The following is a 24,869-nucleotide window of genomic DNA, read 5'->3' as shown; positions in this document are numbered from 1 at the left end:
TGTGTGTGTGTGTGCGTGTGTGCATGCGCACATAACAAGTACTCATTTCCCCATTCTGGGACTTGGTTTCCTTTTCATAAAGACAGGGTTGGACTAGATGGTGTCAAAGTTTTCTTCCAGCTGCAAAAAATCCCATGACCTGTGAGGGGCACAATTAGTTTCATCTGTGGGAGGTGGTGATCAGGAAAGACTTTCTAGAAAGAGTAACAATTGGGCCAGGATATGAAGGATGGTGGAAAGAGAGATTCCAAGGCAGGACTGAACATGGTGACATGTTTGGATATCAAACCAGTTATGATGGAAACGAAACAAAGGGTTTACATAGGGAAACAGAAGCAAATAAAAATTCAAATTTGAATTCTAGGCTATTTATCTTTTAGGTCATGAGGAGGAACTAGTTTCTGAGCAGAGAACAGGCATGATGGTAACAATGCATTAGATTAGTATCAGACAGCTTTCCTGATCATTGTCTTTTAATTTGAGGTCCAAAAATACTATTTCCCTTTCATTCCTTTCTCCCCTTCCCCCCATCCTCATTATTCTCCTTAAGATTCTCAACATTGTGTTCCTCCAAATGAATTACTACTATTTTATCTAGCTCTATAAGTTATCTCGTGGCTGGTTTCAGTGGCATAGCACTAAATATGTCAATTTAGGTTAACAGAATTTTTATTATATTGGCGGGCAAGATAATGAACACAAATATCCTTCCAATTAGTGGTAATTAAAGTGTTTTATAATTGTATTTATACATCTTGAGTGCACCTTGGTACATTGGCATCTAGATGTCTTATATAATTATTTGAGATTCCTTTTTATTTCCTCCTAGATTTTGTTATTACCTTTACAGAAATTCTATTGACCTTTGTGGATATATTTTGTCCTGCCACTTTACTAAAGCAATTGTCCAAATTAATTTCATTTGCTGAATCTATTTTCCAAGCAAACCATCATGTTGTTTACAAATAGGGATAATTTTATCCTCTATTTGTCTCTGTTTACACATTTGATTCCTTTTCTTACTATTTGCCAGCACTATCCCAGATAATAACAAAGGGGGCATCTTTGCTTTATTTCTGTAATCACTGGGAAATCTAGTAGATAACTGTGTTAGAAATTAATATTGCATCAGTAGGTAGCATGGGTTGAAGAGACTAATACCACAATGAAGGAACTGTTGGGTCATTTCAGTTGTGTCCAACTCTTCGTGACCCCATTTGGGTTTTTCTGGCAAAGATACTGGAGTGGTTTGCCGTTTCCTTCTCCAGCTCACTTGACAGATGAGGAAACTGAGGTAAACTTGGTGAAGTGATTTGCCTAGAGTCACACAGCTAAGTATCTGAAGCCAGATTTGAATGCGTCTAGAAGATGAATCTTCCTGACTCTAGGCCTGACACTCTACCCATTGTACCACCTAGTTGCCCCAAACTCCAAAAGTAGTAGTAAAAATAAAAAGGGGAGATTTATGGGATATTATGAATGAATAAAACTTGGAGACCAATTTGATATGGAGGATGAAACACAGAAGTCAAAATATAATCAAGTTCTATAACATCAGTGACTGGAGAATGAGCCAGGAGCCATTTTATCTATGCCTATGTGTTTGGGGAGGGGAGAAGTTGAGACATCCTGAGTTTTGGTGAGGTCTGTATTGATGGAGTTGGCTATGGGGTCAGAAGAGATCCAATGGCTTACTCCTGGCATTATCAAACTGATGGTTCAATGGGCATGATGACAAATAAGAGGTTGTGGTTTGAGATCTGGGGTGTCATGTCACGATAAGGTGCCTAAGGTGGAGATGCAGGTCTCCGTGATAAGATACGGATTTTACAACATCGAGGCTTGAGTTATTAATAATGACGTAGTGGAAGATGATGGCAATAGGCCAGGCAGAAGGAAGACTGGGGATCTAGAGAAAAACAAGTGAGAAAAGTGATGTAAAGAGTAGTTAGCACAGTCCAATGGCAAGGACTTCAAATGAGGACCAAGTGATGTTGGTGAACCGAAGGCCCCAAAGTGGCACGACGGACCAGAGTGGGCAGACACCTCCCACCAAGGGGAAAGAGGACTTACTGGAAAGGTCAGCTGGGGATATGATATCATATGGGCAGAAGTCAGGCTACAGTCCCGGTGAGGACAAAATTGCATGGGGGTTCCATAGCACTCAATGGGAAGGACCTTTACCAAGGCTCACAGGGCTCATAACTGGGAGGGACCATAGTGATTGATCATCTAGTACAACTCTCTCATTTAACAGATGAGAAAGTTGAGATGCAAAAGATTCAATGACTTGCCCAAAGTTACACATCTGTGGTGCTGGGATTTGAACCAAGACCTTCCAACTCTAAACTCAGTGCTCTTTGCACTGTACCAATTGTTCAGATCAAATGAGATAGTGTATGTAAAGCACTACATACACAATCAGTCATCACCTTGTTAATACATTTATTTATATTCTTTATAACAAAATTAAAATTTCTCAATTTACTTAGGAATACTATTTAAAATGCCAAACAGGTGATCAGGGCTTGTACATTCAGATATTTCATTTCCAAGTTAATAACTAAAGTCTTCATGGAGACCTATGCCAACCTTCCCCTAAACTTAGTCATTTAATAGCATCAAGCCTCCGACAGTTCCAGTTAAAAGAAGGAGTGGAGGAAAGAGATAGACACAGACGGACAGAGAATGAGAACCACGGCATAGATTAAAAATGGGGGGGTATTCAAGGAATCAATAACAAATCCATCTCTATCTACAGATTAATGGTTCAGCAGAGTGGAGTGAGGAGAGTAATGGGGGAGTAAGTGGAGTTAAGACAATTATCTCAGAAAAGCAGGACTTCTAAGTTATTGGGGGTGGGCTCTCTGCTCTGAGTCTAGGGAAATGGCTGGAAGGACTGACATCAGCTCTCCACCCAGCCCCATCCTGGAATGGAAGGGAAAGGTCAGAGCTGGAAGCCAGCTAAGTGTGTTGGGAGGAAGCTCATGGGCTTGGCAAATCCCAATGGCCCTAGCCCCCTCCTGATTCAGATCTGGGTATGCTTCTATCTGGCAGAGACAGAGAGGGGAGGAAGACCACAAGTGAAGCACATGTTTGTGGGAAGGGAGGCTAATTCTAGGGGAAACCTTAGCCCTTTTGCTTTGGCTGTAATAGAAAACTGGGATGAATGTAACTCCTGTTGTTTTATTTGCAATCCCTCTCTGTGCCAGTCCTGCATCTTAGAATGGGGGTGAGGGGAGTGGGGGGTGGGAAGAGGTAGTGACATCCTGGTCAAGGATCATTGCCCTGAATAAAGGCATGTAGACAGTGGGGTCATGGCTGGGGGACATCTGGAGGGAAGAGGAGGGGCATTGGGAGGTCAACCCCACCCAGCCCATTCTACACGAAGTCTCTGGAGGTCAGCAAGGCTAATTAGGTTGGGTCCACACAAGTACCCAGATCTCTGTACTTTAAGGAGCTTGCTCAGCTGGTCCAGGTGTCCAGGCAGGCCTCAAAGGTCAAGAAGGGGGCACCATCTGTCTCTGCGCGGCAGCTCCCTTGACTCTGCTCTTCTTTCCTTTCCCAATCTAGCTCAGGCTTGGGCTGCAGCACTGAATAGAGGTGAGACTCGTAGCCACTGTCTAGAATCACAATCCGGGCCCGGCGGAGACCCTCAGCATCCAGTGAGCGGTCGCGTGAAGCCTGTGGCCTCTCTAACTTCGAGAGGAGCTGCGTGTCCCATTCTGACTCTGAAGAATAGTGCTCCACCAACAGCGGAGAGCTAACTTTAGCTGGAGGGAGGGAGGCAGGAGCTGCAGAAGGTACAGGGAGCCAGGTGCTGTCCAGATTACCTTGTCTCTCTGATGGTGGGCAAGGAGGTGGGGATACCACATCCTCTAATGATGATGGAAAACTGGTTCCCTGCAAATGCTTTTCAGAGCTACAGGTTGTCAGCTGGAGGGGTGCAGGTTGGCAGGCCGGGTGGCTAGACTGAGAATGATGGTCAGGGGAAGGGCTAGAGACCCAACAGGGAAACAGCGCTGGGGCTGTCTGTGCCTCTCCTTGGAGAGGGCTTGCGTCTTCAGACACCTTTGTTATTAGACCTACTTCCGTGCCTGGGAGACCAGAGCACAGTGGATCTCTCTGAAGCTTGCTAGGGGAGCTGTGCTGGGAGGGAGATGTAGATCTGTGGGTAGCACCACTTGGAGAGGCAAGCAAAATGTCTGGATTCACGGCCACGTTAGGAGGCAGAGATAAAGTATCTGTTTGTTCCTGCCCAGCGACCAGAGGGAACAAGACAGGCATATCCGAGATGTTTGGACAAGGCAGAGCATCAGTGGGCACCCGAAGTTTCTTCTCTGCCCTATGATCAGGGGATGGGAGTTTCCGCTTATGGCCTATCACGGACCTGTCTTGCTCACTGAGGAATGGAGAGGTTGCTGACCAGTCACAACAATGGGGGTTAGCCAAGAGGTCCACAGAAGCAACACAAGCCAGAGTGAGCTGGTGAACGAGTGATGGCGCCCCTGAGGAGTTCCTAACCATCCCGCCCAATTGCCCCAACCTCCTGGAACCTTCTGCTCCGATAGCTTTCTTGCCACTAGTCTGTTCAGCAGGTGCCAAGGGGTCAAGAGCGCCCGATGACAAATGGTCATCTCCTTTCTCCTCAGTTCTTCCTGGGGCTCCATTTGTCCTGGGATCTGGAAAGTGGCTTGGAGGAGGTAGTCCTTGTAAAGAACCCGAACCATGAGGTTCCAGACCAACAGCTGGAGAGCCCAGCAGCCTAGAAAGACAATTGCTTGATCAGTTGCAAGTACAGATGCACAGGGAGGGAGAAGAGAGGATGACCCAGTGAGAAACAATGGAGACCTGAGCTTGGTCTCCACTGGGGCATGTGCTGCCACTGCCAGGACTTGGTTTTTTCCAACTAAAAAGATCAGCGTTCCCCTCCTTTGAGCCCCTCATGTACCCCCATGAAACAGCTAAGAGGGAGTAAGCTGTTTCCTGTGTCCAAGCCTGCACTGGTTTCCAGAACCCTCTTCTCCTGGCTCTGTGGCCTTGCGGTCGGAACTGGCCAGAGAGGAGCAGGTGAGAGGGCACCCTGGCTAGTGGCTCTAAGCAAAGGAATCCTACTGTGGGGTTGCTGGAGAGGGCAGTGGAAGAAGCAACAGCATCAGGGAGGAGGAGAAACCACAGCTCCAGGCAAGATGAAACCACTACTGGTACTGCTAGAGTACCAGAGACTGTCTCTTTCTCTGGTCCCAGAGATACTCCTTCTTCACCTGGGATATGCCCACTTAACCCATTTCAATTTAGTTTCTTTTTAAAAGGAGAATTTCCCCTTTCCTTCTCCGAGCTATTTCTTCTTTCCCCAGAGGGAAGAGAATTCACCAAGGTCACACAATCACAAACAAACAGGAAAAGAAGGAGGGAAAGGGGAGAGAAGGGAGCATCCCCAGGGCAGATCCTAACAACTTGCAATTTCTTTCCACCCCTGCCCCAAGCATCTGAAATGGGAGAACACCAAAGGCAGGACTCCAGGTACAACTGGGTGGGGTCCAAGGGCCCTGCTGTGCCAAGTCACAGGGCAAGTCAGACTCACCTGGGGGGCAGCATCTGAATGGAGAGGTCAGCAAAGTTATTGCTGAGCTGGGATGTGATCTGGTCCACTGCTGTATAATTGGATGCTTCCACAGCAAAGCCCCTGTGCTGGTCACTTTGGAGATGCTGAATGGGAAGCAGAGATGCAGACCTTTGAATGAAGAGGTGGCTGCCCATGCAGACAAGCGCACTGCCAGGCTTCCCCTGCCGGCTGAGAGCCAGATGCTGAGGCGCTGGTGGTGGGGGCATGAGCACTGCCCAGGACCAGACACGGAAAGGGGGTGAGGGATTTGGGACTTGGTGGCCCTCCGGCTGCCCTGTCTACATTATTGTAGTACTCCAAAACTTGCAATGATGCCTCTCAGAAAAACCCCAGGCCTTACCACACGGAGCTCCTCAAAGTCCTCCTGGCAACACTCGCAGTACCCCTTCTTCCTCCTGGGCACTGTACAGGCTGGAGACTGGGGGCTCAGCTCATCGCCTTCAGGGTCTCTAGGGACAAACACACAAGCAAAAGTTACTATGGCTTGAGAGAATCCCAAACTCTTCCAAAACCAAGCCTGCCACTTTTTTATCTTCCAAGTCTGCATCCCCAGACACCACTGAAGACCCATAACCCTCTGACTTGCAATCCAACAGTCCCTGAGGATGCGGGACCTGGGAGACGATGGCCCTGGGAATAAGTCAATAAGGAGAAAAAAGACCTCTATTTCTCATTTATAGGTCCACTTTGGGCTGGGTATATCCCTCCCCATGTCTATTGGCTTCTGGCAGCTTAGAGAATCGGGGTGAAAAGGGAGGTGGAGACTACTCTGGAGGTCCCTGTCTGACCTCCTCCTCCCCTGACCTCTGCCTTTCCTCCTTCCTGACAGTGAATGTGGGTGGGCTTCTTCAACCCAACCCCTGGCCTCAGGGCACAGATAAATCACCTGTGAAAAGAAAGAGGACCAGGTGTGGGGAATCAGATTCTGCCCACCCACCAAACAATTCGTCTTTTGGGACAAAGGGAAGCAAAGACTACAAAGCAGAACAGGTAAAATCTCAAGCTCCTCCTCCTAACCCAGCCCCTCCCCAAGCATTCTTCCTGTCTTTCTAGAGTCAGTTTGGGACTAGTCCCTTGTTCGCCTGACCCTAAGTGTTTAAGATCAGAGATTAAGTGCTGGAAAGGACCTTAAGGATCATCTCATTCAAAGCCTTCATTTTACATACAAGAAAACAGAAGGTCCGAGGGAGGAAGGGCTTGCCTGAGATGGCCTGAGAGCCGATAGCAGAAGCAGGCACTCACATCTGTTTCTCTGGCTCCCTCTGCTAGGCCAGAGATCTCTGTGAGGGCAGTGAGTGAAGTCTACACTGATGACTTGCCCATCTATATCACCAGACCTGTCCCAGCCCATCTCCCCTAGACTCCAGCCCTATCCTTGCTCCTCAATGTCTCACCAGCAGCTCAGAGCATCGTGTCTAAACCCAATCTTTCTTCTATCCCACCCTCAGAGAAGCTTTCCTCCCCACTTCTCATTCTCTTAGAACTGAGATTTCTTTGGTATTCCTAGTAATAAAATACTCAATCAACAGACCTACAACTATTCTGCATTTTATTATCTTAGGGACTTGCCTGGGCATTTAGAAACTAACTTGTATAAGGGTCAGTTAGGATGTGTCAGAAATTAAATCTGAACCCAGGTCTTCCTGATTCCAAGGCCAGCTCTCTATGTGATTACGCCATCTGCTTTGCTAGATACGTGACATTTGTGATGTGATGTTACTGTAGGTAAAATAAATGTGTAATTTTTTTTTGTTTTTGTGAGGCAATCAGGGTTAAGTGACTTGCCCAGGGTCACAAAGCTAGTAAGTGTCAAGTGTCTGAAGCCACATTTGAACTCAGGGCCTCCTGACTCCAAGGCTGTGCTCTATCCACTGAGCCACCTAGTTGCCCCAATATGTAATTTTAATATAAATTTTATTTACCCACCATATATACTATAGTAAATATTCAGAAAACAAACCTTGCTTATTGAATGTATGCACTGACCTCAAACCATATTAGACTTGAACTCATACAGAACTTGACAAAAACAGCTATTCTTGGTCATGGGAAACTTCATATGCTGAGTCTCTGGACTCTCACACTGTTTTACCAAATTAAAAATCCACTGCGCTACTGTCTCTCATGGCGATGAATACTGCGCCACGAACAAACGCATTTTGAAAACTAACGCTTTATGCCATCACGGCTCTTAAGACCTTGAAATTAATTTTGCTGTCATCTTCTTTGGGCCCCTATATTCATTCATCAAATCAAACTCGGTCACTTTTCCATTGGAAATCTCTCTCCCATCATCTTCATCTGTCTAGGTCTCAGTCCTTACTATCTCACTGTGGGATGACTACAACTGCAGCTGAACTGCTCTCATCGAGAAGGAATTCACCATTCGGACAACTGAGTGCTACCTGAACTTGGCTGCAGGACCTGAGCAGACACAACTCCCTTCCCTTCTCCCTGGCATATCACTTGGGTCAGTAGGTAGCACTTCCAGCGACTGCCTGGAGCTACTGATGCTCAGGGTTAAAGTGAATACCAACTATCTCACAACACAAAGCCCAGAGGGAACTGGAGGTCACCCAGTCTATGCCTCTTTTCCTGCTAACAGTACAGATGTAAACTGCAAAGTAAATCTTTGTAAACCTTCATTTGTAACCAGCCCTGCATGTTCCAGTACCCAGGCATGGAGCCAGAAAGACCTACTTGGCTTTGTGTTTGTGGAAGGAAGTTCTCAGAGTTTCAAATGGACTTGTGTTTTTGGGTCCCAGGAAGTTGAGCTCAGGAAAACATTTGAATTGATGGTAGAAAGGTTGGAATTTCCTGAAAAATAAAAATACATCAAAAATATTTATAGCAGCTCTTTTTGTGGTGGCAAAGAATTGGAAATTGAAGGGATGCCCATCAGTTGGAGAATGGCTGAACAAGTTGTGGTATATGAATGTAATGGAATATTATTGTGCTATAAGAAATGATGAGCAGGAAGACTTCAGAAAAACCTGGAAAGACTTGAATGAACTGATCCTGAGTGAAGTGGGCAGAACCAGAAGAATGCTGTACACAGTAACAGCCACATTGTGTGATGACTGACTTTGATAGACTTAGCTCTTCCCAGCAATACAAGGATCTGAGAAAACTCCAAAAGACTCACAATGGAAAATGCTATCCACATCGAGAAAAAGAACTATGGAGTATGAATGGAGATCGAAGCATACTATTTGCTCTCTCTCTCTTTTTTTTGTTTCTTCTTTCTCATGGTTTCTCCCACTGGTTCTAAGTCTTCTTTACAACATGACTAATGTGAAAATAGGCTCAATATGAATGTATGTATAGAGCCTATGTCAACCCCATCTTGTGTGGTGATAGGGAGAAAATTTGGAACTCAAAATCTTACGGAAGTGAATGCCGAAAACTAAAAATAAATAAATAATTTTTAAAAAAAACGTCATCAAAAATACATCAAAAAACAGGAAAAACAAACAATCAAACCTACAAAAGCTCCAAAGTTTGCCTGTAATTGGGGGAGGCAAAGGAAAAGAAGTTACTCCAATCCATATCCCAGGTCCACAGGAACAATCCTAATTACATACTCAATTTTAGTTTATTGTTTTTTTCAATTTCAGAGCAAAAATAATACCAAGAATTTCTAAATGAATATATTTGAATACTTTCCAAAATACTTTCACATTCATTATTTCTTTTAAGCCTTTCACAGTAAACTACTGGGGGCAGCTGGGTGGTGCAGTGGATAAAGCACTGGCCTTGGAATAAGACTTGAATTCAAATCCTACCTCAGATATTAATTGGCTGTATGATCCTTGGCAAATCACTGAATCTGTTTGTCTCAGTTTCCTCAACTACAAAATTGGAATAATCACAGTACCTACCTCCCAGGGTGGTTGTGAAGATAAAATGAGACAATAATTGTAAAGCACTTAGTACAGTGCCTGGCACATAATAAGTGCTAGATAGGGTCACACAGCCAGTAGATCATAGGATTACAGAATTTAGAACTGGAAAGGATCTTAAAGACTGTCTAGTCAAACCCTCTCCTTTTACAAGGGGAAACAGAAAAGTGAAGGAACTTGTCCAAGGTCACACACAAACTAAGAACCATGACACAGGTCTCCTAATTTAATACTTTTGACTGCACCACTCAAATCTGATAAACTTCAACAGGATTTTTACTTATTCTAATTAAAAAGGGTTCAGTATTTATTAATAGGCACCTATTATGTACAAAATAACTATGCTTGTTTCTGGGGATACAGTCTCTGCCCTTGAGGGAATATAACATAAATGAGGGAAGAGAGAACTATATAATACAAATTAGAATGTGATAAAGGCAGAGGGCAACAAAAAAGAGATATGAGACTTATGAAAGGAAAGATCATTTCTTTCAAGTACAGGAGGAAAGCAGGAAGAACTTCAGGGAGGAGGTGGCCCTGAGAAGGGCCCTAAAGGAATGGTAGGAATGTGGGAAAAGGTCTACCCTCAGCAGCACAGGATACAGGGCACATAGAAATAAGAGGCAAGAAAAGTGAGGATGAAAACAAGGCACTGACCACTATTCAGTTTGGCTGGCATAGAGCATGTATGGGTGGTGGGGTGTATGAAATAAGGCTGGAAAGTTACCCTGCAGCCAGACTGTGCCCTCCCTAATGCTAAACTTAGGAATCCGTATTTTATCTTATAAGCAGTAAGGGGCCATTTGAGGTCTTTGAACAAGGGACCAGCATGCTTAGAACTGTGCATTAGCAGGATTGCTTTGGCAGCTGTGTTAAGTATGGGTTTGAAAAGGAGGATACTAAAAGCAGGAAGACCAGTTAGATTTATTACACTAGTCTAGGCAAGAGGTAACAAAAGCCTAAATTTGGGTGGTAGTGGTGGTGGCAGCAGTGGGAGTGGAGGGGAGGAAGGGACTAGATGAGGAAGGTGAAAACAAGTCGAGTCAAACCTGAGGGACTAAAAGAGAGAAGAAAAGATGACTGAGGGCCCAGCAGAAAACAGATGATTGTTTTTCAGAAGAGGAATTTCTCATCATTCCTCCCAATAAAGTTACAGGGAAACAGAAACTCTGCTTTAGGTTAGTTCTTCAGCATTTTCACCTTCCAAGAAGATACAATCTATTTTCAGCACTGTGCAAGGATCAGTAGAAAAGTTTGAAGAGGACAATGAATGAGAACAAAGCCTTGACAATCAGATCTTCACGGGGTGATTTCAGGATGTCTGAAGACACTCAATATCTCAGAGAATTAAGAGGTTCTCATTTCTAATATGCAAATTCAAATATAAAAATGTCTTTCAAAACTAAATAAAAAATTGACTTTTAGAACTTCCAGACTCATAAGATTAAAGTTGAGACCAAATCCCTGCAACACGGCCTATTAGTAGGGACTTAAGTAAAAAGTTCTTTGAGGCCAAGAGAAGAGGTGAAATGTGTCATTCATTCAACAGCCTCACTCTCTCTCATCTTCAAGACTGGGCCTTCTTTATGTTAGTGTTTGCAGCTGAGCATCTCTCTGGACGCTTGTTGGAGAGAGAGAGAGAGAGAAAAGGTGAAAAGGATTTCAAGATTTACTCAATGGAAGGACTAAAGAAACACAAGAGGCCACTGCTACAGATCAGCTCTCCTTCCTTACAATAAAACTGGACACAATTAGGTGCTTTTTGTTTACAGAGTGACTCAGACAAAGGTCAAAGAGAGAGAACACTTCTGCATGAGTGCAAAAGCTCTCGAGTCTGAGAACCAGAATTCAAAGCCCAGGGCTGGAGCTCACCACCTGAGTGACCTTGGACAAGTCACTGACCCTCCTTGGCCTCAAATTCCTCATCTGTAAAATGAGGGGGTTGGATTACGTGGCTTCTGAGTTACCTTCTTAGGGAATTTAGTGGTCCTAGGATTCAATAAAGCACTGTCTCTGTAAGGCCTGGGCTATAAGAAAAGCTTCAGGCACACCAACATTGTTCACACATCAACCTCCTTAGATTACAGGGTACTTGCATGTCAACTCTTTTATCTGACCCTCTCAATCGCACTGTGAAGGCAAGCAAGACAGAAATGATTCTCCCCACATGACTCATGAAGAAATGGAGATTAAGAGATTCACCCTCAATCATGCTGCTAGGAAGTGATAGAGGTGGGTCTGGCCCCCTGGTGTTTTCTGACTCTGAGCCCAGTGCTCTTTCCACTTTAGTATTTTGTGGGTAATTAAGATTTTTTTCCCCCCTCTATATGCTATTTTGGATTTTTCATGTCTCTGTTCTCATCCATTAGCGTAAATACTTCAGAGCTGATTACTTACATATTTTCAGCACAGACACATGCTTTATTCCCATTCACAAGGTTTTCTGCCCTCCCCCCCAACCCCCTGGGTCACATTAAGCCTCTACCCTGACTGCTGCCAAGGGCAGTAGAGACATCTTTCTTTGGGAGGTGTGCTCTGTTCCTCTTAGCAGAGCTTTCTCCTTTCATTCCACAGTGTGACAGGGAACTTCTGTGCCTCAGGGAGCAGGGGCTCATCTATGGCAGGTACTCACAAAACAAAAGGCTTGACCATACTTGGTCTAACGCTGGGGTAGCCCTGCCTCACCAGCCCGAGGTGATCTTTGTGAGAGGAGATGAGCAGCATTGACAGAAAGGGTTGGGAATCAGATTCTAGTCCTGGCACTGGGGTTAGCTGGTTGTGTGGCTGTAGGCAAATTATTTCAACTTTCTGGGCAGTTTCGCCACCTAAAAAATGGGTAGCTTTATGTCACAGAAGCATTCATTGTGAGAATTAAATGAGATGAGATAAAAGTTCTTTGAAAAAAGCTTAAAAACAACCACCCCCTCAACAATATTAAAGGACAAATATTCTTAAGTAGAAAGAGAAACAACAGAAGCCAGAAAGTCACTTAAGCTAAGTGAGTCTCCTCCCATACCAAACTCTTAAAACTTTTAGATTATGAATGTAAGCTGATGTTCAATGTCCACAGATACACTCAGGAAAAGAAGAAAAGCATTAAGAAGCCCTAAAAAGGGTAAGAAGAGTTAATAAAAATGAAGTATTGGGGCAGGTAGGTGGCCCAGTGGATACAGCACCGGCACTGAAGTCAGGAGGACCTGAGTTCAAATCGGACCTCAGACCAAACACTTATACGACCCTGGGCAAGTCACTTAACCCCAATTGCCTAAAAAAATAAAAAAAATAAAAAAAATAAAATAAAAAAATGAAGTATTTAAAGTAGGAAATCTCAGTAATACGCACATTAAATAATCAACCCCTGAGTCATCATGAGTCATCTTTAGGTATGGGGAGTATCATTATCTGTTGAACAATAATCTGAGATGATTAAAGACCAGATCAAAAAGGTTCTCATTCTGGTTTCTGACTTCCACGTGTGGAGAAAAGCTTTTTCTGAAGAGGGAACAGAAACATACACTGGGTCTGGGGAACTCCAAATGTTAAGTGCAGGTCAGCCTCTATCAGTGCAACTGTGGACAAGTCATTTCTGTGGTCAGGGCCTCACAGGGAAGCATCAGGGGAGTCTTGTGGGGGTGATTCTCATTTACCTGCTGCTGTCTTCGATCTTTAAGAACGGAACTTTCAATCTTGCCACTGAAAGAGCAACAACATATAAGTTTAGCCATTTGCCTGCAGATCAGAGTTGGGGGGGGGGGGGGTTCTTAATAAACAGGATGTACAGGAGATTCTGCCAAAGTCTAAAAGGCTCTCATGAGCTAGAAAAACAAGACAGATTGAGATGGGTCTTTCCATTTGGCAAGGGATAAGTTTTCTATTCTCCTTTCCTTCCCTCCTTTATTTGGATAATATTAACAGTTCTGTGGTTTCCAGAGACAGAACTAGTGATATGTAGGGGAGGGGTACCCTCATTTTAACAGGGAATGGGAAGCACTTTGAGAACACATTCAGGAATCCAGTAAATAAAACAGACTGCAAACACGAGCTATGATACAAACCCCCCCCCCACCTACTACCATTACAAATTATGTTAAAGAATCAGTCATATAACTTTGTCTAAGTTAGGAGCGTTAGCTAGATCTTCCCCAAAGGCTTGATGCCGAGTCCAAGGGCCCTAAAAGTGTCTCAAAACAGCATTCCACATTAAACACAAGGGAAAAGTAATAAGACAAAAGAGTTGGAGTAGCAGCCATATTTAGAGGTTAGGGTCAAGGAATTCAGGTTATATAATGGGAAGTGAAGTCTCAAAACAAAAATATGCCACATGAAACAAGCTAGAAAATGGCATTTGAGTTCAGAAATCACCAAGTTAAAAAAATTCACCTACTATTTGCTTGAGTTGTTTATAAAGTCAAAGAAGTCTATTGGGTAAACAGGATGGTAACCTAAACCCAAGGCTGCTCCTGCTGCAGCTCATCTATGGAACCTAGGGGACTAGTCAGTGTTTACTCATTCCAGGGGTATCCCAGTAGAGGAAAGACGGGGAGTGGCAGTCTCCTGAATAAATGTCTAATCCTGGATGATGACGGTACCCTCTAATCCCATTCCTTTTTGGGGTCAGGGGGTGTTGGGAGGGTGAGAATTAATTTGGAGATCAGACATGGAGGGCTGAATTGGTGACAGAAGAGTTTTAGCTAGTGTGGGTAAACAAGCAATGGCCAGGGATGAGGGGATAGAGCACATAGTCAAAAAGGGATCTGAAAAGCACCCAGAAAGCACCAGGACTTCAAAATAAGGCTGGTACCATCAGACATCCCAACCCAAATTTAGGATCTTGACAATATCAAAGTAAAGAACAGCCTCTTAAGTCTTGAGACAGCAGCTTTTATTAATCCTATTCTGGGTGATTCTTTCTCCTTTTCTAATTAACTTAGACACAATGATTAAAATCAATTCCTCAAAGATTTCCTTGCATTTCAAACACAGTGCCAAGTGACTTTTCTTCGCTCCTGTTTTTGGATGTGTAAATGCCACTTAAAGAGCATCTCCAGGAGAAACTCTCTCTGTCCAAAATAAGATGATGAAGAAAAATCCTATCAATCTGCCTGTTTGTCAAGTTTCAAGGAGTTTGGCATTTCTAAAAATGGAAAGCAGCTGTCAAACTGCCCACCTCGGAACGTTACAGAATCGAAAGGAAAACGCAAAGAGGGTGTTTCGAACCCAAATTCACTCCATGGCTAACACTGCCAGAGGATCTGAAAGTATACACAATTGTGCGTACAGCTCTGGCTCCAAGTTCCTGCACTCCAAGAGGAGCCCTGTGAGCCCTGGCCCCTGAAAATACCCTCCTAGAAGCAGCCCCTCAGTTGGAAGTATAGGGTGGATGCTCACCTCCACCCACAAATCAGGGCACCGGCCCTTTGTGCTGACAAAGCACCGGGAAGAAATGTGTGTCTGAGGCAGGAATGGCTAGAGGTTGGACTCGTTTCCTGCCACAAATAGGATAGGACAGATGTCACCACGCAGGGAGTCAGAGGTGTTGGGGGAAGGAGGAATTTCAATTAGATGGTGAAAAGTTTCCACACTGACCTTTAGGAGCTCTTGATTCCACTGCTGCACACGCTTTCTAAATGGGAAGAAAGAGTAGGTTAAAAGTAAGAGGGAATTGTAGGACGACATTCAGTAAGAACAAAGACTGTCTGACCCATGCTGCTTCTCTCCCATGTTTCCCTATTCGGAGGAACTGGTCAAAGCCAAGAGCTCCTTCCCTCTGCTCATGGGAACCTGCCAGGCTGGCTGAACCGGAGTTTGGTGCTAGAACAGCCTTGAAGGCTTATCTTGAGAATAGACCGTCTAGTCTGGTGCATGGCCCCTCATCTTAATGCTAGCTGCCTCCTCAGCTGGAGGGTGGGAGAAGGGGATTAAATCAATAGGGGAATGTCCTAGTACTGTATATAATCCTGACCCAAAGAAAGATCCAGAAAAAGTGAAATATTTTCTGAATTTCCTCTCTAGTCTAGCCTCAACCACTGATCCCTGTACCAAGAGCCTTAACCTCCTGGTTACCAGGGAATTTGCGCTCAATACTTTCACCAACAGCAGTGGTTCTCTAGATGACCATGGTCTGGTACAAAATGCCAGGATAGGGTATGCTAGTATCTGTGTGAAGTTCCCGGAGAGCATAAGAAAGAAAGAGAAGAAGGAAAGAGGTTTATTTTATATATCAGATAGCTGGGAATAAAGCAGAACATAGGAACACAGATACAGAGCTGGAAGGGACCTTAGAAGTAATTTCATCCTACCCCCTGAACTTTTCAGAAAAGAGAATTGAAGCCCAGAGGTTAAACGATTTACCTAAGGTCATACAAGTAATATATGATAGGGTTGGAACCAAAAGAAGTCTGCTCCAAAGGCATTTGAGGGAGTGGGGGTAGCAAGTGAGAATAAATAATTTGGATGGTCCATTGGATTACCCAAATGGTCACCAGACTTGAAAGCTCAGGAATCACTGACCTATAGAGACAACCCCAACCCTTTCAAACCCACCTTTGGCTTCTTCTGTTCTTGTTCGGTCATGTGCAAAATACCAAGGCACAGTTGCTGCACATGCATCAACATTTCTATTGGGAGAAAGAAAAAAAAAGAGATCGTGGACCAAAGGGCCCTGTTCCTCATTCCCCTAGTTTATCCCGTCCATGGAGCCCCGCAGGAATTAATTATTCCCCGGATCCTGCTTCGTGGCCTTGCCTAATGGCCTTGCCTGCCACCTTCTGGCAACCGATAGCTCTTACAACTTCTGAAAGAAAGCAGAAAATGGCCCGAGGGTGGGCTAGTGTTCATGAAAATCCTTTGTTCTGGAGGCAGGGAGGAAAGAAAACTCTTGGCTAGGTATAAATCAAGACCTTCTCACAAATGCTAATGAGTAACAGCCCCGGATGGGCCAAGCCAGAGAAATAACATCAAGGGTCCAGATGTCCTCTCAGAGGGGAGGGGCAGGGGGATGACCATTCCAGAACTTAATCAACCCACCAGAAAGGAAGAAATGCAAAGAATTTGGGAGAAACTTAATTTCCAGCAACTCTAAGTCCCTCTAGATCGAGGGTACTCAAAACTAGCTAGCTGATGGCCTACTGTGCTTGTGTGGGTGGACTTAAAATTTAGGGTGGAGGGAGATTAGCATCCCTCTAGTCAATAATGATGGCAGGTTACATTTATTTTATTTAAAGTGCTATAGGATTTTAAGGTTTGCAAAACTATATATATATCATACATATATATATATATATCACCTCTTTTAATTGTTAAAACAATCATATGAGGTAGGTATTTTTCTCTGTTTTGTAGAAGAAAAAAACAGGAGGCGTAGAGAGATTGTGACTTGTCCAGAGTCACAGACAGTAAGTATCTGAGACAGGTTTTGAAACCAGTTCTTCATGACTAAGTGCAGGATTCTACCCACTATATCATACTGATTTTTCTATAAGTTAAGAGTAGAAAATGCCACAAAGACTCAGACTTAGAACTAAAAAGGTGGTAAAACTGGCATTTCCAGACTTACACCTGTAATTGCAGAAGTAAAGTTCAATATAATCCATTCCATGGTCATTTTAAAAAAGTACTCCAAATTCCTGATAAAATATGTGGGGATGAAATCACTCCTATGACGCTACCATAAAACAAAACAAAACGAAAAACCTTTGCTTCAGGTATTTCTGATAAAAGATATGTAAGCTATAAAGGGAATCGATACAAATATATATCTAAAAGCCATTCCTCAAAAGTTGGTAAAGGATATGAACAATTTTCTAAAGAAAAAAAATGTTCCAAATTACTAATAATAAGAAACATGAAAATTAAAACAATTCTGAGGTTTCACCATATACTCAGCAAGCTGATAAAGATGATAAAATCCAGAAACAGACAATGTTGGAGGGGTTATGGAAAGACAGGAACTCTAATATACTTTTGGTGATGCTATCAAGCGATCCAACTGTTCTGAGAAACAATTTGGAATTATGGGAGCAATACAACTACATTATCTATACCCTTTGACTTCATCATCCTACTACTGTAAATATACCTCAGAGGGGTCAAAACCCGAAAGAAAGGTCCTATATACACTAAAATATCCATATCAAGATTTTTTCAGCAGAAAAAACCTAAAAATAAGCAGGTGCCCATTGATTGGGGATACTTGAACAAACTGTATATATGAATGTAATGGGATATTACTGCACTACAAGAAATAATGAATTATTGGGCTACATAACAAGATGAGGAATTCTGAGAAGCAGTGGGAGACTTGGTTTTTTGGGGTTGTTTTCTTCCTATAAGCTCCGGGAGGGCAGGAATTGTTTCATGTTTGTCTCTGTTTCCCCAGCATCTAGCACAGTGCCTGGGGCAGTGCTTGATAAATGCGTGTAGATGGGCTGAATGAATGTAAAAAGCAGGACATCTGCTCCTCTCCAGCACCATACCAGCATTCCTGTTTTCCATGGCTTTTTTCTTGATTTTCTTTTTTAATTCAATGTCATTTTATTTTTAGATCCACATTCTCTTCCTCCTCACAGAGAAAGCAAGAAAAACAAAACCCCTGAAACAGGGCAAGACTTGTATAAACGGAAGCAGAACGAAAAACAGAACCAGCAGAACAATATACACACTGACTATAATAATGCAAATGAAAAAAGCATGAAAAAGTCTCAGATTCAATGCAACCACCAATCTAGGTTCACCAGGCCAGAAGCTGAAACAGACTTTCATTTTCTCAGTAAGGGCACTGGAAACTAAGCGCAGAATGATGGGAACACAGATGCTGTGAGAGTTGGTTTTTCTTAACTGTCTTTCCTTGTTACAACAGAGGATGTACTGGAAATAAGTATGGTGTTTTTCAAAAAGGCATCAATGTAACTTAACTTAAAAATTGGTAAATAAAGTTTTAAAGTAACTTATGTCCCATCCTCTCATTCCACTGCTTACGCCCCAAACCATCTATGATCTGTCCCACAGAGATTCGCTTCTTCGCTCACATTCATCAATCCCCACCCCATGCTGACCACACAGAAGGAGGGTTAGACAGTACCATCGACGTGGAGGATCCGCACTCCCCAGGATCGGGCATTGGCCAGGAGGCTGCTGCTGCCACCTGGGCTGCCACTGGGGCTACCCTGGAAAGAGGGAACAAAAGAGTCAGGTCCTCAAGATATCCCCAGGCACAAGAATCAGGAAAACAGGGCTTCCTAGACCTTCTTCATACAGTCACCTCCCAGACATCCATAAGAACTGAAAGGGACAATAAATAAATGGCAACACACTTAAAGTATTTTCCTTCCATAACCTGGAGGCATATGAAACAAGGAAGGAAGTGAGGCTCAGAGAGGAGAGGTGATTTACCCAAACTCACACAGCTGGTAAATGACACAGGCAGGACAGAGAGCTGCTTCTTCGGCGTTATTACCAAGCCAATTAGAACATGCACCTATGCAGCTGTCCCAGAAGTCTGAGTGCCAATTCAAAGTCTTAGGGCAGCTATTGAAGCCTCTTTATTCCACAGAGTTAATGGTAGTGAGTGAGCGAAACAATAGAGGGAAAGCGCCTCAGAAATAACTCGTGGATAACTGAGTCTGACGGTGATTTTTCTCCACTCACTGCATCCCAAAATCTAGCAGCTCACACAATACGTCACAGGATCAGAGATTTGGAGCTAGAATGGATGAGGCATCTAGGCCAACCCTCTCATTTTGCAGATGAGGACACTGAGGCAAGGGAGAGTTCAGTGACTTGTCCAAGGTCACAAAGGGAGAAAATGTCTGAAGTAAAATTTGAACCCAGGTCCTTTGACCCAGAACCACTCTACACTACTCACTCACTTGACTAGACGAAATGGAAAGCACATTTACTTTCCTTTTTTAGGTAAAAATCAGCAACATCTATCAAACCCACAGGCCCATATACCCCACGGTAGCTTTCAGGAGAGGCCAAAGAATTCAGGGCAGGAACATGCTTCCTGAGTTACTGCCCTTCCCAAGCTTGCCTGATTTCGGATGGCCTTTTGCAACAGCTCCTTCCCTCTGCTCATCGGAACCTGCCAGGAAAAAGGACAAAAATGAAATTTCAGAGCTGATGCTTACCTAACACCAGGTATAGTTTAAAAACTATGGTCTTGCTACACCTCCCCTACGATGGCATGTTCTTCACCCCAAGGTACAGTCACTGTTAAGGAGTGAAATGTAAAACCTCAATGTGACCGAAGACCAGATTTCCTAGCGAGCCAAAAGCAGAGCTGACACCTAAATACAGGCACTCCAGCTGTCAAATCCCATCCTGTTAGAAGGGCTCTGAGACAGTTACAAATAGAGCCATTCTTTAAAGATCCATATGGCTCAACTGTAAGACACAGAAGACCTTGCACAAGTAGGACTAAAACGTGGGTCTTTTAAATTCTATCCCAGAATTTCTGCCTTTATGATAACTCTACAATGATGCCAATCTGCAGTAAATTGTTAATGCCTTCCCATCTGCAATACACATCTGACCTGACCTGTGCCAATTTATGCCCAGGGAACATATCCAATGAGGTAATGACTGTAAAGTGCTAAGTAAATGCTAGCTGTTGTCGTTATTGTAAACTTTAGTATTGACCTAAGTTAGTTAGGAAGGTAATTAAGGTGACTTTTAGGGTTATCTGCATCATTGTTGGTGGCTCCAAAGTAAGACAAAGGAAGCCACTCCCCAGGGATCTTATCATACACACTCAGGCAACATACATGCCACTTCTTATGTAAAGAGGAATGGATCCGTCATTTAAGAGTTGTATGGATAAATACACTTGGGAGTGATAAGATACTGCAACCAGGGTCGCTGAGGGTTTCCAGGGTCAATGAGCTGTGATAAAACATTCATAGCCCCTGATTCAGAAAAGAGAAGTCTATCCCAAATGACAGTAGGAGCCCACCACCCTCCTTCTGGACAGAGCTCTTCCCCACCCCCAAGGCTATATAAACACACAAAGGAAGGTTCACATTCTCAGTCTCTCGATTCAGAAATTCTTACAGCATCTCTTGGCTTCGGCCCAAGCTTCTGGCCACCTTTAGGATCAGTTGGAGAGGTCATTTCCACCCGCCTTTTCCTAAGGCTCTCGAAGCCCTGGTGGCCCACTGCACTCTTCTCTGCTTTGGGCTCCCTGCGGCTAGTTATGATGTAGCTCACTTCCTTACTTAGAAAGCTCTCAATCACCTGCAAGCAGAGGGGGGAGAAAAGTGGTTTTAAAAAAAAGGTTGCAATTGCAGAATGGAAGCATCAATACCAAGGTCTGGGGAGGTAATTCTGCCTCTCATCAAGCCAGAAGTGAAGAAATGTCAATTCTTTGAAATAGTCTGAGGACAGCTTTGTAGAAAACTCCCAGCTAGAAAATATCAATCCAAACTATAAGCAAACAAAACAAAACAAAACCCAGTCAACTGTACAGAGATAATGCTTCTGACCCCGCAGTAGTAAGCCATGGATAACGAGTTGTTTTTTTGGGAATAAACATGAGTCTACACTGGGCCATCCATAGCTCTTCTCCTTTATGCTCCGACTTCCACATTATCTGTGAGAGAGCTGGCTATAACACTACTTAGTACACTGTCTGGCACATGGAAGATGCTTAATAAATGTTTATTGATTTTTTTTTTGAAAATTGGAACAGTTTTTGCTTTTTTTAAATGTGAAGTAAACTGACCCATATGAGAACTGAATCTCTAATTACGGCAAGACTACTCTTAAAAAGGAGCTTAGGAAAAACAAGAGAAGAAAAGGATATTTGGCAATTTGTGATTTCCAGTGGAAGAACCTCCAGTTCCTTTTTAGGTGGTGTTAGAAGGAAACAGAGTACTTTCAAATGGCATATTGAGATACTTGGTATTTTCATTCAGAAAACAGACCAAGGAAAAGTTCTGGCTGTTACTAATATAGATAACTGCACTGAATATGTGCAAGAATGAATGTAAAATCGGGCCAATAATAACACATACCTCCCAGAGCTATTTTGAGGGTCAAATGAAATAATATAAGGAAAGTGCTTTGCAAACCTTAAAGTGCTATGTAAATGTTAGGTATTATTATAATGCCAGAAGTTAGGTAGGAGAATCACTGTGATGAATGAAGAGGACAAAATCAGACTAATTCTGATCAGCAACTCTTTATTCCATTCCCCATTCCAAAGTTTCTTTGCTCAAATTTTCATTCCTACCAGTTTGATGGCAAGGAACCTTTGTACTTTGACCCAGTTTAGACAAAGCTTAAGCTTCCGTGTTTACTTGCTGCTGAGCCAAGCACTAGTAGCTCACTATGCTATCTCCAAAGACAAGAACCATATAGAGCCTCATGGGAGCTCTGACCTTAGCATGTGTCCATGTGACTTTAAACTCTGTTTAATATCTTTTTTCCAATTTAACTATTTGCTAAATCCAAAGTATACAACAAACTCAGTCCCAATCTTTTCGACAGTTTACCATTTGCATGATTTCACAATGCACCCCCTATCCCTAAACCCCACTTCTGCTCCTATACTCATCAGAAGCGATTGAGTGGCATACTTATAGACTATTTAATTAGCTTAAATTAATTTTGACAATCTAATGAGATATTTATGGGTGTGAATCACTAATCTAATCCCTCTCTAATTCTTAGTCCCAACAGGCACAAGACCTCCCCTTCCTCCCCTCCCCAAAAAAAGACAAATCTGTCACTCACTCCACCCAGCTGCTGGATAGCCCTCATCAGAAACTGGAGATTCTTGCCAGCAGGCAGATCCAAGTAGAAGGACTTTCCAGAAAGTGGCTGTCTCATTTCACCAGGAGGTTCTTTATGTTTTTTTCCTAACCAACTGATCACTTGAGCCCCTAGAAAAAAAAAGACAGTTAAAAAAGAACAATAAGCAAAATGTTTATGGGTACTAGAGTGTCCTCACTGACAAGATACTTGACTCATGCCTCCTTCTGCTAGTTTTCTCCTTGACAAAATGCTGACGATCACATTTGCACTCTCTTTCCCTACTATTTATGAGTTTCTTGGATGCCTCAAATGTTTAAAGTTACAATTCCACTTGCTTATATCATTGACTTTTCACAATCAAATATAAATTCTTGTTTGGCATTTAAAGCCCTTTACAACCTGGCCCCAAGCTACGTCTCTGGCCTTATGACACATTACTCCCTGCCCACATGCAGTGACTATTTTCTTGTTCTTCATCCACAGCTCTCCATTTCCCATCTCCACGGGCTGTCCCCCATGCCTGAAATGCACTCCTTCCTCTCCTGTGCCTCTGAGAATCTCCAATTTTCTACAATGTTTAGGACAAGCCCTTCGACCTTTTCTCATCTCCCTCCCCACCCCACTCCATATCATATCTATTTTGTATCTATACTTTATAAATATGCTATTCTCTGCCCTCTTCAACCCCCCCTTACTGCAAGTTCCTCAAGGGAAGAGCTCATTTCACTTCTGTCTTTGTATCCAAAGTGCCTAGCATACAGTAAGTGCTTAATAAATGATTACAGGCAGATAAAGCAGGAACCAGAGCTAAAGTTAAGGTTAGCTTTTGTTTCTGAATATATCTATCTGTCCTCATTTCTAACTATCCTCATCTTCACCATTTGCCTCAGACAAAAAACAACAGTCCTTTGTTGTCAAGAAACTTACTACTAAGAGTAAAACAAGGCATATAGGATAAAGAAATACAAAATAGCCTGAGAGAAGTGGAAGGAAGGGCTCCTCAAGAACATCTAATTTAATTCTTGCATTTTACAGATGAGGCAACTAAGGCCCAGAAAAGTGAAGCAAGTGACTTCCCTAAGATTAGGGCAGTTAGTGGCACATCAATGACCAGAGCCCAAGTCTCCCAACTTCAAGCCCAGAGCTTTCTACTTTCCTATACTACAAACCCAGTAAGGTAAAAAATAAATCCCTCTGTGAGGAGGCGCAGTGAATAGAGCCCTTGGCCTTGAGTCACCTTAAGACCTGAGTTCAAATATGGCCTCAGACACTTCCTAGCTGTGTGACTCTAGGCAAATCACTTAACCCTGTTTACCTCAGTTTCTCATCTGTAAAATCAGCTGGAGAAGGAAATGGCAAACCACTCCAGCATCTTTGCCGAGAAAATCTCAAATAGGGTCATGAAGAGAAGGACAAGACTGAATCGACTGAAAACAAGTCCATGATGAGTAGGCCAGGCTTCAACACCTACCTGAATGTCGAGGCAGGGGCTTGAGCCTCATCTCAGACATCAGCTTCCCAGGCTGGAGGACCCTGACCACACACCTGGGAAAGAAGAAGAGAGCAGCTGCTCAACACCCACCAGCCCCAGGCTCTGCCTGTCAGCCTTCCCCAACCTGGATCACCCCATCTGCGGTCCAGCTCACAGAGGCCAGAGGGTGCTCTCCTGCTGGTGGTCCTTCATGACCTCCTGACCTTCCCCCAGCCCACTCTGTCTCTTTCCTCCCTCAACCTGTGTTCCCCATGCCCCTCCTCAACCTGTGCTCCCCGTCTCCCTCCACAGCCCTGGCCCCCTCCTCAACCTGTGCCCCATCTCCCTCCATTCTCTTTAATCTGTGCTCCCCAGTCCCCTCTATGTCCTCATTATCATTACTCCGTGCTCCCATCCCCCTCCGTAGCCACTTCCCCCTCCCCAACTTGTGCTCCCCATCCCCCTCCATTCTCCTTAATCTGTGCTGCCAGACCCCTCAACTTGTGCTCCCCATTCTCCTTCTTGATTGTGCTCTCCCACCCCTGTTGCTCAGCCTGTGGTCTCCAGCCCCCTTCATGGGCCCAAGCTAACCCACAATTGATGCTCCCCAGCCCCTTCAGGTGCCCCCTCCCCCTCCCCACTGTGCTCCCCAAGGCCCCCCCCGACTGTCCTTCCTTCAATCCGGGTCCCCCCCTCCTGCTTCCCTTCCCCGTCTCGATTTCGAGGGCCGCGTTCGTTGTCCGGCTTCCTTCTTTCGCCTCCTACCTCCCCCGCGGCTCCGGGCCGGGCCGTCGTCCAGTCCCCCGCGCCCTCAGCCGCGGCTCTAAGTTTAAATTTCCCGTCCGCTCCGCCCCTAGAAACAACCCAACCACCGCGTGAAGAGGTAGGACGGCGGCCGCAGGGGGACAAAAAATCTCGGCAGACGACGCGACGCGCGCCCTCCGCTTCACTCCGCTCCCTGCCTTGGCCCCGCCTCTCCCGACTTCCCATTGGCTAAGATTTCTGCTTTGCTCGCCCCACCTCTTGTGCAAGACTGCGGGCGAGGCTTTAAAGTTTAAAGGGGGCGGGGCGGGCCGCCAGTGCGTCCCGTGGGGAGGGTCGTGATTGGGTTTCCAGC

At 44.2% G+C, this 24,869-nt stretch overlaps 1 protein-coding gene across 1 annotated transcript; it reads right to left on the bottom strand.

The window, feature by feature from the left end:
- Window positions 1-2,493: 2,493 nt before the first annotated feature.
- DBF4B (DBF4 zinc finger B) lies at window positions 2,494-24,561 on the bottom strand. Its single transcript, XM_027873112.1, has 13 exons — window positions 24,518-24,561; window positions 23,753-23,826; window positions 22,261-22,409; window positions 20,578-20,760; window positions 19,559-19,609; window positions 18,608-18,692; window positions 16,072-16,145; window positions 15,115-15,151; window positions 13,176-13,221; window positions 8,327-8,443; window positions 5,967-6,075; window positions 5,585-5,709; window positions 2,494-4,765 (listed from the first exon to the last, which is right to left on the bottom strand). The coding sequence occupies exons 2-13, from the start codon at window positions 23,790-23,792 to the stop codon at window positions 3,466-3,468; spliced, it is 2,316 nt and encodes a 771-aa protein (XP_027728913.1). The 5' UTR covers window positions 23,793-23,826; window positions 24,518-24,561; the 3' UTR covers window positions 2,494-3,465.
- Window positions 24,562-24,869: the final 308 nt, after the last annotated feature.

This window comes from Vombatus ursinus, unplaced genomic scaffold, assembly GCF_900497805.2.
Source record: "Vombatus ursinus unplaced genomic scaffold, bare-nosed wombat genome assembly UNPS02014801.1, whole genome shotgun sequence".
Classification (NCBI taxonomy): domain Eukaryota; kingdom Metazoa; phylum Chordata; class Mammalia; order Diprotodontia; family Vombatidae; genus Vombatus; species Vombatus ursinus.
Note: the sequence above shows the minus strand (reverse complement) of the source record. Positions and strands in the feature narration are given on the sequence as shown.

Excerpts from the sequence above, each read along its gene's own strand:
- DBF4B (XM_027873112.1), bottom strand. The coding sequence starts at position 23,792 with ATGTCTGAGATGAGGCTCAAGCCCCTGCCTCGACATTCAG. Across the intron at positions 18,693-19,558 it reads AAAAGGCCATCCGAAATCAG|GGTAGCCCCAGTGGCAGCCC; the intron begins GCAAGCTTGGGA and ends CCCTCTTTCCAG. Across the intron at positions 8,444-13,175 it reads AAGATCGAAGACAGCAGCAG|GAAATTCCAACCTTTCTACC; the intron begins GTAAATGAGAAT and ends TTTATTTTTCAG.